This window comes from Podarcis bocagei (assembly GCF_964188305.1).
Source record: "Podarcis bocagei genome assembly, chromosome: 14".
Taxonomy (NCBI): domain Eukaryota; kingdom Metazoa; phylum Chordata; class Lepidosauria; order Squamata; family Lacertidae; genus Podarcis; species Podarcis bocagei.
The window spans coordinates 49870524-49884120 of NC_138139.1; the positions used below are offsets into that span (position 1 = coordinate 49870524).

The 13597-nt window shown below is 47.7% G+C and overlaps 1 protein-coding gene across 2 annotated transcripts in view; it reads left to right on the forward strand.

Annotated features, from left to right (window-relative positions):
- Positions 1–13597, forward strand: part of SREBF1 (sterol regulatory element binding transcription factor 1) — a 48817-nt gene that overhangs the window by 10362 nt on the left and 24858 nt on the right. Inside the window, exons 1-5 of one of the 2 annotated variants that reach the window (XM_081169403.1) lie at positions 3975–4111; positions 8290–8673; positions 9917–10083; positions 10398–10526; positions 12306–12521. In XM_081169403.1, the coding sequence (XP_081025529.1) occupies positions 4093–4111; positions 8290–8673; positions 9917–10083; positions 10398–10526; positions 12306–12521 (915 nt within the window). In that variant the 5' untranslated portion in view covers positions 3975–4092. Of the gene's footprint in view, positions 1–3974; positions 4112–8289; positions 8674–9916; positions 10084–10397; positions 10527–12305; positions 12522–13597 lie in introns of those variants that run through there. The other variant, XM_081169402.1, reaches the window with a different exon arrangement.

A 13597-nucleotide genomic window follows, 5' to 3' on the forward strand; every position in this document is an offset into this window, starting at 1 on the left:
TGTTCAAATATATAAAAAGGATGTCACATAGAGGAGGGAGAAAGGTTGTTTTCTGCTGCTCCAGAGAAGCGGACACGGAGCAATGGATCCAAACTACAAGAAAGAAGATTCCACCTAAACATTAGGAAGAACTTCCTGACAGTAAGAGCTGTTCGACAGTGGAATTTGCTGCCAAGGAGTGTGGTGGAGTCTCCTACTTTGGAGGTCTTTAAGCAGAGGCTTGACAACCATATGTCAGGAGTGCTCTGATGGTGTTTCCTGCTTGGCAGGGGGTTGGACTCGATGGCCCTTGTGGTCTCTTCCAACTCTATGATTCTATGAGAATGTTGATCTTCCGTCATTCCTCCCAAAGGATCCCATGGTGGCAAACACATCTGTAATAAAAAATACAGTTAAAAACAAAATATTTTCAAGCGGTTAAAAACATATGAAAACAAGGAAAAACAATAAACCATGTAACCTCAAGGATGCCTCTCCCCATGTGAAGTGCCCTGGACCCTGTGATCATCCTCTGAGGCCCTTCTTCGTATGCCTTCCCCCACCCCACCCAGGTGGCAACTTGAGAACAGGGCCTTTTCTGCGATGGCTCCCCACCTGTGGAATGTTCTAGCCAGGGAGACTCACTTGATGCCTTCATTATACATCTTTAGACACCAGGCGAAAACATTCCTCTTCAACCAGGCCTTGGGCTGATTAACATTCAATGTGCTTTTTAATGTATTTTTTGTTTTTATTTTGTATTTTTATGCTGTGGACTGCCCCAAGATCTTCAGATATACAAATTTAATAAACAACAACAACAACCAACCTTGTGTCTATATAGGCAAAGAAAGAATACTGTGATGGCATCTGCCGGGTGTCAATTGGCAGGGAGTTCCAAAGTACAGACGCTGCAACGCCAAAGGCAGAAGAGACATTTATTGGCTCTTTTAGGAGATTGAAATGATCTAATCGGCCTGTGTTGGATAAGCTAATCCTTTGGGGCAGATGAGCAGAGAGATGACGGGCTGGTGCTAGTGGGATTGATCAATGTTTGCAACATCCTTGAAAAGGTGGAATTATATTCCCCGGATTATAATAATAAATTTTTATTTATACCCTGCCCTCTCCGGCAATAGCCTGGCTCAGGGCAGCTAACACCAGTAAAATCACAATAAAAACATAATATGGGAGGGGGGGAACCAATTTAAAATACGGGTTGAAATACAATTTAAAATGCATCCTCATTTTAATAGTAGCCCATAGATCAAAACCATAACGGCAGGGAAACATAAGGGTCAGACTGAGTCCAAACCAAGGGCCAGGCAGAACAGCTCTGTCTTGCAGGCCCTGCAGAAAGATGTCAAGTCCTGCAGGGCCCTAGTCTCTTGGGACAGAGCGTTCCACCAAGTCGGGGCCAGTACTGAAAAGGCCCTGGCCCTAGTTGAGACCAATCTAACCACGTTGCGACTTGGGGCCTCCAAAGTGTTGTCATTTGTGGACCTTAAGGTGCTCTGCAGGGCATACCATATTAGAACTTGGAGCTGTTCAGAAATTGATCGGTCACAGAGGAAAGCAAGGAAAGTATTATTTCATACAACACATGATCAAGGGAAATAATGACTGCATGATTTCGGCTATGAAAATTGTTGTCAAGAGTTAAGCCATGGATGCTTTAGTTGAGATTCCAGCATTGCAGGGGGTTGGACAAGATGACCCCTTGCGTCCCTCCCAGCAATACAATTCTATGATTCTATGAAGGCAGTGAGTGTTATGACAGAGACTCATGGAGGCAACATTTGCCTGGCAACCTTTTGCCCAAATTTTAGGTCTGTAACAGTAAAAATGGTTCCTTCTTTTATTGCAGTACTTGGTGCAGCGATGGCTCAAGTGGCTTGAAGTTTGCTGGGATTGCCAGCTTTTTTTAACCACCCCAGCTCCTGCGCAGCTTAATCTGCAGAGGCTGACTCAAAGTCGTGGGCGAAGGAAAGCTTCTTCCACTGTTTTTCTTCGTAAGACACTGTGGACACAGGAATAAGCCAGAGTGGGTGTCTTTGTGGCCGTTTCACAACCTTATGCAAGGCAGATGGAAGGGCTTTGTACAAAGTTTTGTTGTTGTACACCGAGCTGTTAAAAGCACAAGAGCAAGCCAGGAATTGGATTAAAGGCCCCTTTCGCACCAGACATTTGAAGTGCTGTTATGCCCCTTTAAACAGTCATGGCTTCCCCCAAAGAATCATGGGAAATGTAGTTCGTTAAAGATGCTGGGCGTTGTTAAAGGTAAAGGGACCCCTGACCGTTAGGTCCAGTCGTGGCCGACTCTGGGGTTGTGGCGCTCATCTCTCTTTACTGGCCGAGGGAGCCGGCGTACAGCTTCCAGGTCATGTGGCCAGCATGACTAAGCTGCTTCTGGCGAACCAGAGCAGTGCACGGAAATGCCGTTTACCTTCCCGCCGGAGTGGTACCTATTTATCTAATTGCACTTTGACGTGCTTTTGGTTTGCTAGGTTGGCAGGAGCTGGGAGTTTTTGGGAGTAGTTGTTACCCGAGCTACAATTCCCAGAGTTCCATCTGAAGGTAGCACAATGGGGTCAGTGTGACTTGCTGTTAAGCAGAAGGTTGGTGGTTCGAGCCCACCCAGGGGCAGAGCTGTGGGCAGGATTCTTGCATTGCCGGGGTTGGACTAAATGACCCTCGGGACCCCTTCCAACTTTATAATTTTATGACTCAGGGAATCAAGGTCAGGTCAATATATTTTGACACCCAAGGCAGATCCCAAAATGGTGTTTTGCCAGAAAATAAAGAATGAGTTAAGATCTACATCAGGAACAAGGGAGAGGTGGGGCGGAATAAAGATCTACATTGGGATCTGTTGCCGCTGAGAATCCAGCTGCCTCCCCTTGCCTCATGGATGGGCTGTCCCTTCTGGGAGCTGTAGCTCTGTGAGGGGAATAGGAGCCTCCTAACAACGCTTGGCGGGACACGGGTGGCATGGCGCTGTTGTCTAAACCACAGAGCCCAGGGCTTGCCGATCAGAAGGTTGGCAGTTCGAATCCCGGCGACGGGGTGAGCTCCCGTTGCTCGGTCCCTGCTCCTGCCAACCTAGCAGTTCGAAAGCACGTCGAAGTGCAAGTAGATAAATAGGTACCACTCCGGCGGGAAGGTCAACGGCATTTTCGTGCGCTGCTCTGGTTCGCCAGAAGCGGCTTAGTCATGCTGGCCACATGACCCGGAAGCTGTACGCCGGCTCCCTTGGCCAGTAAAGCGAGATGAGCACCGCAACCCCAGAGTCGTCCGTGACTGGACCTAACGGTCAGGGGTCCCTTTACCTTTAACAATGCTCAACACCCTTAACAAACTACAGCTCCCAGGATCCTCTGGGGGAAGTCAGGACTGTTCAAAGTGCTATGACAATGCTTGAAATATATGACGTGGATGTGGCCTGAGCGTGTGTCTGCGCGCATAGCTCAGTTGGTTGAGCATGAGACTTTTTAATCTCAGGGTCCAGGGTTCGAGTTCCACGTTGGGAAAAAGATTCCTGCATTGCAGGGGGTTGGACTATGGTGGATGACCCTGGGGTGGGGGGGTGTCCCTTCCAACTCTTACGATTCCTCTTGAAAAGGGTCCGGCTCCAGACGGGTTAAGCCTGTGCAGCTGACCTAGAGTAACCCCCCCACCTCGGCCGGCAGGGAAAGCGTTAATCTGGCATGCCCGGCAGTAACCCCGGGTGCCATTCACCTTGGAGTCTGCAGCAAGGCTGAAAGACCCAGCGCCAGGGTGGTTGGCAGCCGGGCCGGCCCTGATTGGCCGAGCAGGATCACCTCATGCTAAATCCGTGATTCACAATTCCACCCTCTCATTCCAGCCAGGGAGGGGGGGGAGTAGGGAAGAGGAGGAGGAGGGGCGGGGGAAGAGGCTGGCCAGAAAAGAGCGGGGAGGAGGGAAGAGAGAGAGCTGAGTTTTAAAAAAAGAAAAAGAGCTAGCAGCTTCCAGAGTTGTACTTTTTGCACAGCGAGGCTGCCAGACCAGGGCACTGTCTGCACGTCCCCATCCCCCCCCCCCAGGTGTGGAAGAAGTGTCAGGGGAGGGCTGCCTTTGGACCAGCCAGGAAGGATGGATTGCACTTTAGAAGGTACAACTCTCCTTTCCAGGTGTAGCTTCTTCTGCCTGCTTGGCCTCCTCTTCTGCCCAGGTGGTGCGGAAGAAGGATGCCCGTGGAAGAGACGCTAGGATCCTTTCCACTCTCCCTCCGCCCTAGAGAACAACTCTGGATTTCAGGCGGAGGGGGCACAGCTGTCAACTTTTCCCTTTTCTTTGTGAGGAATCCTATTAGGCAGTGGCGTAGCGTGGGTTGTCAGCACCCGGGGCAAGGCAAGTAATTTGTGCCCCCTAACCCGTGGATTTGCGCCCCCTAACCCTAACCCCCAGATGTTGCGCCCGGTGCGGCCGGCCCCCCCTGCACCCCCCACGCTATGCCACTGCTATTAGGAATAAGGGAATTTCCCTTAAATAAAGGGAAAAGTTGACAGCTATGGGAGGGGGCAGGGTGGGTGGGTGGTATAGCAAGGGCAGGCGAAGGAGTTTCATCTGAATTAGGAACTTTCCAGATTTGCTTACAGGTTGGTCTGCTGTAGTCGAAACAAAAAAGAAATAAATTCCTTCCAGTGGCACCTTAGAGATCAACTAAGTTTGTTATTGGTATGAGCTTTTGTGTGCATGCACACTGAGGGTACAGATTCCAATGGAGGCGAAGGCGTTTCCTTTTCGCTCTTCAAAGTTGTCATGGTTTTTGGAAACTTACCTTCCTGTTTAACCCCTGAGAGTGAATGAAAACACATTTTTTTAAAAAAAGTTTTTATGAAACAATTGTTTCCATGCAATTTCCTGCAATTGTTTGCAGGCTGGGCTATAATATTTTTTTAAAAAAAACAAACAAACAAAAAAACTGCAGGCTTTTTGCTAAATTTGAATCTGCTTTAGTGTTTTAACTTTTCATATGTTTTAAAGTTGTGTTTCCCCTTGGTTTTCTTGTTTCTATCATTTTGTAAACTGCTTTCAGGTTTTTCAGCAGCGCATCGATTTTATGAAATAAATAAGAAATAAAATTTGCTTCTGCTTTTCAGAAGGGTGGAGAGCGGTACCAACCCTCTATTCTGAAGATGGGATGGGGCTCTGAGTGCTGTCACTCTGATAGCACCCATGTGGGCTGGCATTCCGATAAGTATCAGAAGTTTGCCTGAAGGGGTTTAATTTACATAGGGCTTTGTGGAGCATGTGCCTTAGTTTAGTGCTATGTAGATTTGGATAACCGAGCCTTGCAAAATGGACTAGTCTGTTGCACATACCGTATTTTTCGCTCTATAACACGCACCTGACCATAACACGCACGTAGTTTTTAGAGGAGGAAAATCCGTAGGCATGCCACCCATAGGCATTCCCTCCATAACACGCACAGACATTTCCCCTTACTTTCTAGGAGGAAAAAAGTGAGTGTTATGGTGCAAAAAATACGGTAATTCTTCAGCCCTAGGATGGATGCCTGGATCTGCAGAATGCTTAATTCCCATCCCGCATCTTTGCAGAACCTTCCTGGATTTTTATTTTGGAGCAGCTCTGAGCTGACTTTGTGTCCATCCACACTTTCGCTTGACCCGTGTTTCAGTCGTGTACCAGTCAATTCTCCTGGGTCTGAGAGCTTTCCTTGTTGTTCTGCGGCTTTTCCTTGCCTAAACCCAATTTTACCTGCTTAATTGAAGCTTCGTTAAGCAACGCCTCGCTGTGGATTTTCCGATTTAGCAAGGTAAGATCAGGGGTTTTTTTTTGCAAAGCATAGCCATTGAGCAATGAGAAAAGCTCCTGGTCCCAAGGGAATTACTCGATACGCAATGCATTCAACATATCGGTCAATCAAAAAAGTATGGATGATCCCTTTTGGGTGGTTCTGCTGGAAATTGCAGGTTGAGGTTTGCTGAAGTTCCTGAAATAAAATTTCCAGAGCAGTGCATTGAAGACAGATTGACACCAGCACAGTTTCCTGAGGGCTGTCTTGTGTTGTGAGTTACTTTCGTCAAGGTGTTGTGTGTGGCATAAAAAGCCGCATTATACCAGGCCAGGCTATTTGTCAACTCTGATGGGTTGCTCAATAAAGATGTTGACGCAGTGTGCAGCAGCAGCTGTGAAAAAAAGGCAAATTCCATGCTAGGGATCATTAGGAAAGGAGTTTAAAACAAAACCACCAATATTGTGCAAATCTATAACGTGACAGCATTTGGAATATTGTGTGCAGTTCTGATTGCCTCACCTCAAATGGGATATTGTGGAGCTGGAAAAGGTTCAGAGAAGCGCAAGCTAGATGGTCAAGAGAGTGGAACAGCTCTGCTATGAAGGAAAAAAATGCAGCATTTGGAGTTTTTTAGTTTAGATAAAAGATGCCTAAGAAGTAATGTGATAGTTTGTGAAATTATGCATGGCATAAGGTTTTTTTTCTTTCCACACAGTGCATAGTTAAACTGTGGAACTGCCTGCCACAGGAGGCAGTAGAGGCCACATAGCTTCGATGGCTTGCAAAGAGGATTAGACAAAATTCATGGGGGAGAATAAGGCTTTTGACGGCTACTAGCCATATTGGTTATGCTCTACAACAATGCTTCTGAAGGCCAGTTGCTGGAAACCTTGGGGGGGGGGGAGAGGACTCTTGTGGCTGAATCCTGCATTCAGCTTTCCCTAGGGGGCATGTAGTTGGTCACAGTGAGGTCAGGATGCTGGAACTAGTTGGACCATCGGCCTGATCCAGTAGCCATCTGTTCTGTTCTGCCCCAATGGGTACTTTACTGCAATACTCCCCACCCCCCACCTGACATTCCAAATACAGTGGTACCTCGTGTTACAGATGCTTCAGGTTGCAGATGCTTCAGGTTACACATTTTGCTAACCTAGAAATAGTACCTCGGGTTAAGAACTTTGCTTCAGGATGAGAACAGAAATTGTGCTCCGGCAGCGCAGCAGCAGCTGGAGGCCCCATTAGCCAAAGTGGTGCCTCAGGCTAAGAACAGTTTCAGGTTAAGAACGGACCTCCAGAACGAATTAAGTTCTTAACCCGAGGTACCACAGTATAGTCCTTTTCACGTAGTCTGCAATCCCATTCTGGCTTGACCCAGACCTGCTTGGCTTAAACAGGACTGCCTTATCACGAACCTCCAGCCCCTATGCTGCTGGGCATGTGAGATGCAAAGAGCTATTGGTGCAGGATACTGATCTTGAGGGACGTGGGTGGTGCTGTGGTCTAAACCACAGAGCCTAGGGCTTGCTGATCAGAAGGTCGGCGGTTCGAATCCCCGCGATGGGGTGAGCTCCCGTTGCTTGGTCCCTGCTCCTGCCCACCTAGCAGTTCGAAAGCACGTCAAAATGCAAGTAGATAAATAGGTACCGCTCCAGCGGGAAGGTAAACGGCGTTTCCGTGCGCTGCTCTGGTTCGCCAGAAGCGGCTTAGTCATGCTGGCCACATGACCCGGAAGCTGTCTGCGGACAAACGCTGGCTCCCTCGGCCTATAGAGCGAAATGAGCGCGAAACCCCAGAGGTGTCCGCGACTGGACCTAACGGTCAGGGGTCCCTTTACCTTTACTGATCTTGAATGTGTAGTTGGTGATGTGGCCAAAGGTTGGCAGAACTGTGCTGCAGTTTCAATGCTGAAGGTTGGCACAGGTGGTCGTTAGCCACAGTAGGTCTTAACTCCATAGCAGTGATGGTTGAGAGAACGGATCCAGGCACTCCTGAGAGACCCACAATGCTGTGTCTTGGGGGTGATCCTGCCAAGCCTTGAGCTTCAGCCCAGACGGGCACCTAGAAAGAGGTGGCAAAGTTTTCTTTTGTGTCTGAATATAAAGAGTACCTGTCACATAGCCAAGGAGCTTTCTGAATTCTGTTTGAAGTGGTATCATACTGGTGAGAGCTGGAAGGGTCCACTCCCTTTTGTGTGAGACAAGGGCTAAGCCCTACCTCTGACAGAAAATCACACTTTTCTCTCCCTCTCTTTCCTCTTTCTCAATTTGTTTTCTTTTGTTTCTCCTTTTCCGTTTCCTCTTTATTTAAATTAGTTTTTTTATTGTTCTGTATGTGGAAAAGTATCAATAATTGTTTTATTTTTTTAAAAAAAATAGAGGGGTATCGCTGTGCTATAAAGTATGGTGCAATTGCAGCCCTGGTCTGTGTGCCCATTTCGCCCGTTCGTCAGGAAATTCTCACAGACCCCAGGCTCCTAAGTACAAAGAAAACCCTGTCTCAAAGCTACCTTCCTTCTGTATGTTTTCCAGACATGCTTCAGCTGATCAACACTGAAGATGGAGACTTCCCTGGTCTGTTCGAGGCGTCGTTTGGCACAACTGTCACCCCAGAGCCCAATCCACATGGGCCCAGTTTGTTCAGCGGCTACCTGGAGGCCGCTAACTCACCTTCCTCCAGCTTGTTCCAGGTCCCAGCTCCACCCCCACCAAGCTTCCAACCAGTGACGGCAGCAAACTCGAACACAGAGCCCACTCCGATGGACATCAAGGAGGAGCCTGTCCCGTCGATGGCCAGCCAGCCTGCATCTCGGCTCCCGCCGACCAGGATGGCAGCTCAGAGTTTCGTCCCGGCACCCCAGACCCAATTCTCAGCGCAACCTATGGTGGGATTTCTGAATCAGAGCAGTGTTTCCGGTGAGGAGGGCGGCCCCCAGGCTTAACTGATTTCAAAAATTAAACTTTTTTAATTCTATTGTTTCTGTTTGTTGTTTTGGAGTGTGTGCCCTTTGAAGGTAGGATTTCTTGATTTTAGTTGTGCACAGAGCCAGGCAGATTGATGGTGCTATATAAATAAATGTTAATAGTAATAGTAATATACAATAAGAGGGGGCTGGGCTTGCCAACTGACCAAAAAGCAGCAGGTGGGTGTGCTCCTATGCCCTTAGCAGCTGCCACATCTTCAGGAACTAGCAGGCGACGTTTTTCACACCAAGGAGACATCTGTCTTTCCCTACTTGTATTGACCCACCAGGCAGCTGTGAAGGCACAGCTACAGGGACCTGTTGAAAAGTTGGCAGCCCTAGAGGTGATTTGATGCTGCAGTGCTCCTTAGAAGTTAACGGATGACAGTCTCCCTACCTCTTAAATGCACAGGGGCTTGTAATCGGGCCCCATATATAAATTAGGGATTAGGAAACTGTGGCCTAAAGATTTCAGAAGTAGAATTATTTGGAGGGGGAGGCAAAACAGACAAAAGAGACTGATCCATTTGTTGGAGGACAGACAGAAAATCGTGAGTGGTTGGGTGGGGAGCAGAGTTGCTGGAACCGTCAGCAGGAGCACTCGAGACTGCACCATTTTGTTGCAGTTGCCAATGATAAACAGAGCATTATCCTGATCTGGAGGACAGAAAGGGATCTCAGAGGGCATCAGAATCTACTTTGGGAACCAAAATGGGTGAAGGCGTTCAGCACTGGGAGTTTAAAATGTGCAAATGCTTTCTGTCTTGTTCTGTTCATGGCCACTGGTCATGATAATTGCATGAAACCTCCCTTTTCAGTGGTGGTCTACCTGTGAATAACACTTGCCAGGGAGCAACAGCAGGAGAGGACTATTGCTGCCACACCCTCCTTGGGGGTCTTCCTGGAAGCATTTCACAGGCTGGTGGGAGAAACGGAGGATGCCGAGTTACATATTCCTTCGTTCTGCTTCAGCAGGGCTGCTCTGCTGTGGTGCAGTGGTTAGAGCGTCAGATTAGGAGACCAGATTCAAATCGCCTCTGGGCCATGGAGCTCTCACTGGGTGATTTTGGGGGCCGGTCCTTTGCTTGCAACAACAGGGTTGTTGTGGGGATTAAATGAAGGGGAGGACCTTGAGCGGCTTGGAGAAGTGGATGGAATATGGATGCATTTTAGAAATAAAGACGTTTCTCTCTCAGCTCCCCAGCCAGGAGGGCATTCTCAGCCCCCTCCAAGCACCCAAGCCACGTCGCAGCAGAACCAGCCAGTGGCAATGCAAACCCAACTCCAGAACATCGCTCCCCAACAGATTCTGACTCCCCACAGTGGATCCCAAGTCGTCCAGCGCCAGATCCAGCAAGTGCCGGTGAGCAGGGGCTGCGGGGCCCCCGGATCTGTTAGTCCTCTCGTGGTGTAGCGGTTAAGAGCAGTGGACTCGTAATCTGGTGAACCGGTTCGCTTCCCAGCTCCTTCACATGCAGCTGCTGGGTGACCTTGGGCCAGGCACACTTCTCTGAAGTCTCTCAGCCTCACTCACCTCACAGAGTGTTTGTTGTGGGGGAGGAAGGGAAAGGAGAATGTTAGCCGCTTTGAGACTCCTGAAGGGGAGTGATAAAGCGGGATATCAAAGCCAAACTCTTCTTCTTCTTCTTCGCGCTGACCCCTTCTCTCCTCCCGCAGGTCCTTCTGCAGCCTCACTTCATCAAGGCTGACTCTCTGCTTCTGACAACCGTCTCGGGAGCCCAGACCTCTGGCATCACCTCTCTGGGGACCACAACGGCCGTCCAGTCGACATCACTACAGATGCCGGTAATTAGTTAATGAATTTTTCCATCTCATAATATGTGTGCACCGCTTGATGGTAAACAACAACAACCACCTCAACATGTTTTACAAAAAGATAAAACTATAAAATCGAGGGTTGCCCAAACTTGGGCAGTCCAGCTGTTTTTGGACTACAGTTCCCATCATTCCTGACCATGGGTCCTGCTACCTAGGGGTGATGGGAGTTGTAGTCCAAAAGCAGCTGGGGACCCAAGTTTGGGAAACCCTGGGCTTAAATGCCCCACATGGTCCTTTCCATCTCTACAATTCTATGATTTACAGTACAGTCATACCTTGGAAGTTGAACGGAATCCGTTCCAGAAGTCTGTTTGACATCCAGAACGTTCGGAAACCAAAGTGTGGCTTCTGATTGGCTGCAGGAAACTCCTGCAACGAATCGGAAGCCGCAGAAGCCTTGCTGAACATTTGGCTTCCAAAAATCGTTCCAAAAACGGAACACTCACTTCCAGGTTTCGATTGTTCGGGAGCCGATTTGTTCAGGAGCCAAGGCATTCAGGATCCAAGGCACGACTGTACTAAAATAGTGAAATGGATTAAAATTGCCTCGGCTTCTTAAGCATCAGGGCAGGCTTGTCATGATGAGAACGGTTTCTAACAGGTGCTGAAAAGTGTACAGTGAAGGCGCCTGTTTGATCTCAAGAGGCAGCAAGTTCTGCAGTGCAGTTGCTCCTGCAAGCCATGAGCCTTTTGTATCTTTTTGTTTTAGTTTTAAGGAAATTTACCGTATTTTTCGCTCTATAACACGCACCCAACCATAACACGCACGTAGTTTTTAGAGGAGGAAAATCCGTAGGCATGCCACCCGTAGGCATTCCCTCCATAACACGCACAGACATTTCCCCTTACTTTTTAGGAGGAAAAAAGTGAGTGTTATGGTGCAAAAAATACGGTAATTTATTTGTGTGTGTGTTTTAAAAAAATACTTTTAAAGTCCTTTTGAAATTTCTGAAACCTGTTGCGGCAGCTAGACTGGTGACTGGGAGTGGCTGCCGAGACCATATAACACCAGTCCTGAAAGACCTACATTGGCTCCCAGTATGTTTCCGAGCACAATTCAAAGTGTTGGTGCTGACCTTGAAAGCCCTAAACACTGAGGTCCAGCTCCGAGGGCCTTCTGGCGGTTCCCTCACTGCGAGAAGCCAAGTTACAGGGAGCCAGGCAGAGGGCCTTCTCGGTAGTGGCGCCCGCCCTATGGAACACCCTTCTGTCAGATGTCAAGGAAATAAGCAACTATCTGACTTTTAGAAGACATCTGAAGGCAGCCTTGTTTAGGGAAGTTTTGAATGTTTTATTGTGTTTTTATATTTTGCTGGAAGCTGCCCAGAGTGGTATGTATGTATGTATGTATGTGCAGTGGTACCTCGCAAGAAGAATGCCTCGGAAGACGAAAAACTCGCAAGACGAAAGAGTTTTTCGTTTTTTGAGTTGCTTCGCAAGACGAATTTCCCTATGGGCTTGCTTCGCAAGACGAAAATGTCTTGCAAGTTTGTTTCCTTTTTCTTAAAACCGATTGAAGAGGTGCAGTTGCGACTTGACTGTGCTTCGCAAGACGAAAAATTCGCAAGACGAAGAAACTCGCAGAACGAATTAATTTCGTCTTGCGAGGCACCACTGTATGTTTGTATGTATGAATAAATAAATAATAAAAAACAGTAGTAAGAAGAATGTATTGGGGGAGTGGCTTTGCCTGATTCAAGGAAAGGAAGTGACCCGCCCCCCGCGACTGCTCCTCCTTCCTTGCAGACACTGATGAGTGGGGGCACCATCCTGGCAACGGTTCCTCTGATGATGGATACAGACAAGCTGCCCATCAACCGCCTGACTGCCGGGAAGCCGCTGGGAAGCCACGGCAAGGGCGAAAAGCGCACAGCCCACAACGCCATCGAGAAACGGTATCGCTCCTCCATCAACGACAAGATCTCCGAGCTCAAGGACCTGGTGGTGGGGTCGGAAGCCAAGGTACGCCTGCAGGGGACCTTTATTTTGGGTGCGCAGCTGTCCCCTGGTAGAGGGGGTCTCTTCCTAGAGAAGCCCGCCGGGCACCTATATTTGTGGCTTTGGTTTGGCACCGTTTGGGCAAATGTGCTTAGAAATAATTCTCTCAGGCTTTCTATTTATTTCATAAAATTTATATATTACTATTATTATTAGATTTGTATACAACCCTTCATCCAAAGATCACAAGGTGGTTCACAACCTATACCACTTGACTGTAAGAAAAATAATAAATCTCCAAGTGGGTTCCAAAAGTTATGAAGTTAAGAAACGGCTGTTTACAACATTTAAAAAAAAATGATGGTGAGCTAAAGACAAATTAAAACACATGCCAACATCGTTCTTAGCTGGGTAAGCTTGGTTAAACAAGCCTGCTTTTAGCAAGTGCTTTTAACATCTTTGAAAGGTTTTGTTTTAATCTCTTTGAAATATAAATATTAGTATTGTTAGCCGTTACCTTTGCTAGTGGGGGGTTAGTTTTAGGCTTTGTGAAGCTGCCTTAACCCCCTCTTTCTGAATTTGGTTATGGGTCTTCCATTGGCACTTTCACAGGTGCCCATAACACCTGTAACCGCACCTGTAAGAACTTACTCGTTTAATGTGCCGACACCGACACTTTGCAACTCTCTGGCTGTTGATACCAGGCAGGCAACTTCCCAGTATTATTTTTGTCACCTGCTGAGGACATTCTTATTTAGACAAGCCTACCCAGATGTCTAGAAAGTTCGTAGGAGTTCTAACTTGTTTTAGTGTACTCTGTGCTATTGCAGTTTTAACTTTCTGTGCGTTTTAAAATTTGGCGGTCATTTTTTAGCGGTAATTTTTTGGCTTCATATCTTTATAAACCGCTTTGAGGTTTTCTGCAATCAAGTGGTATATAAACTAGAGGAAGTAAGTATATATTGAGTCAGTCCATACAGTCCATCTAGTTCAGTATTGTCTGCTCTGACCGGCAGTGACTCCTCAGAGTTTCTTTCCCAGCCCTTCTTGGAGATGCTGGGGGATTGAACCTGCGACCTTCTGGATGCTAAGCATGCGTT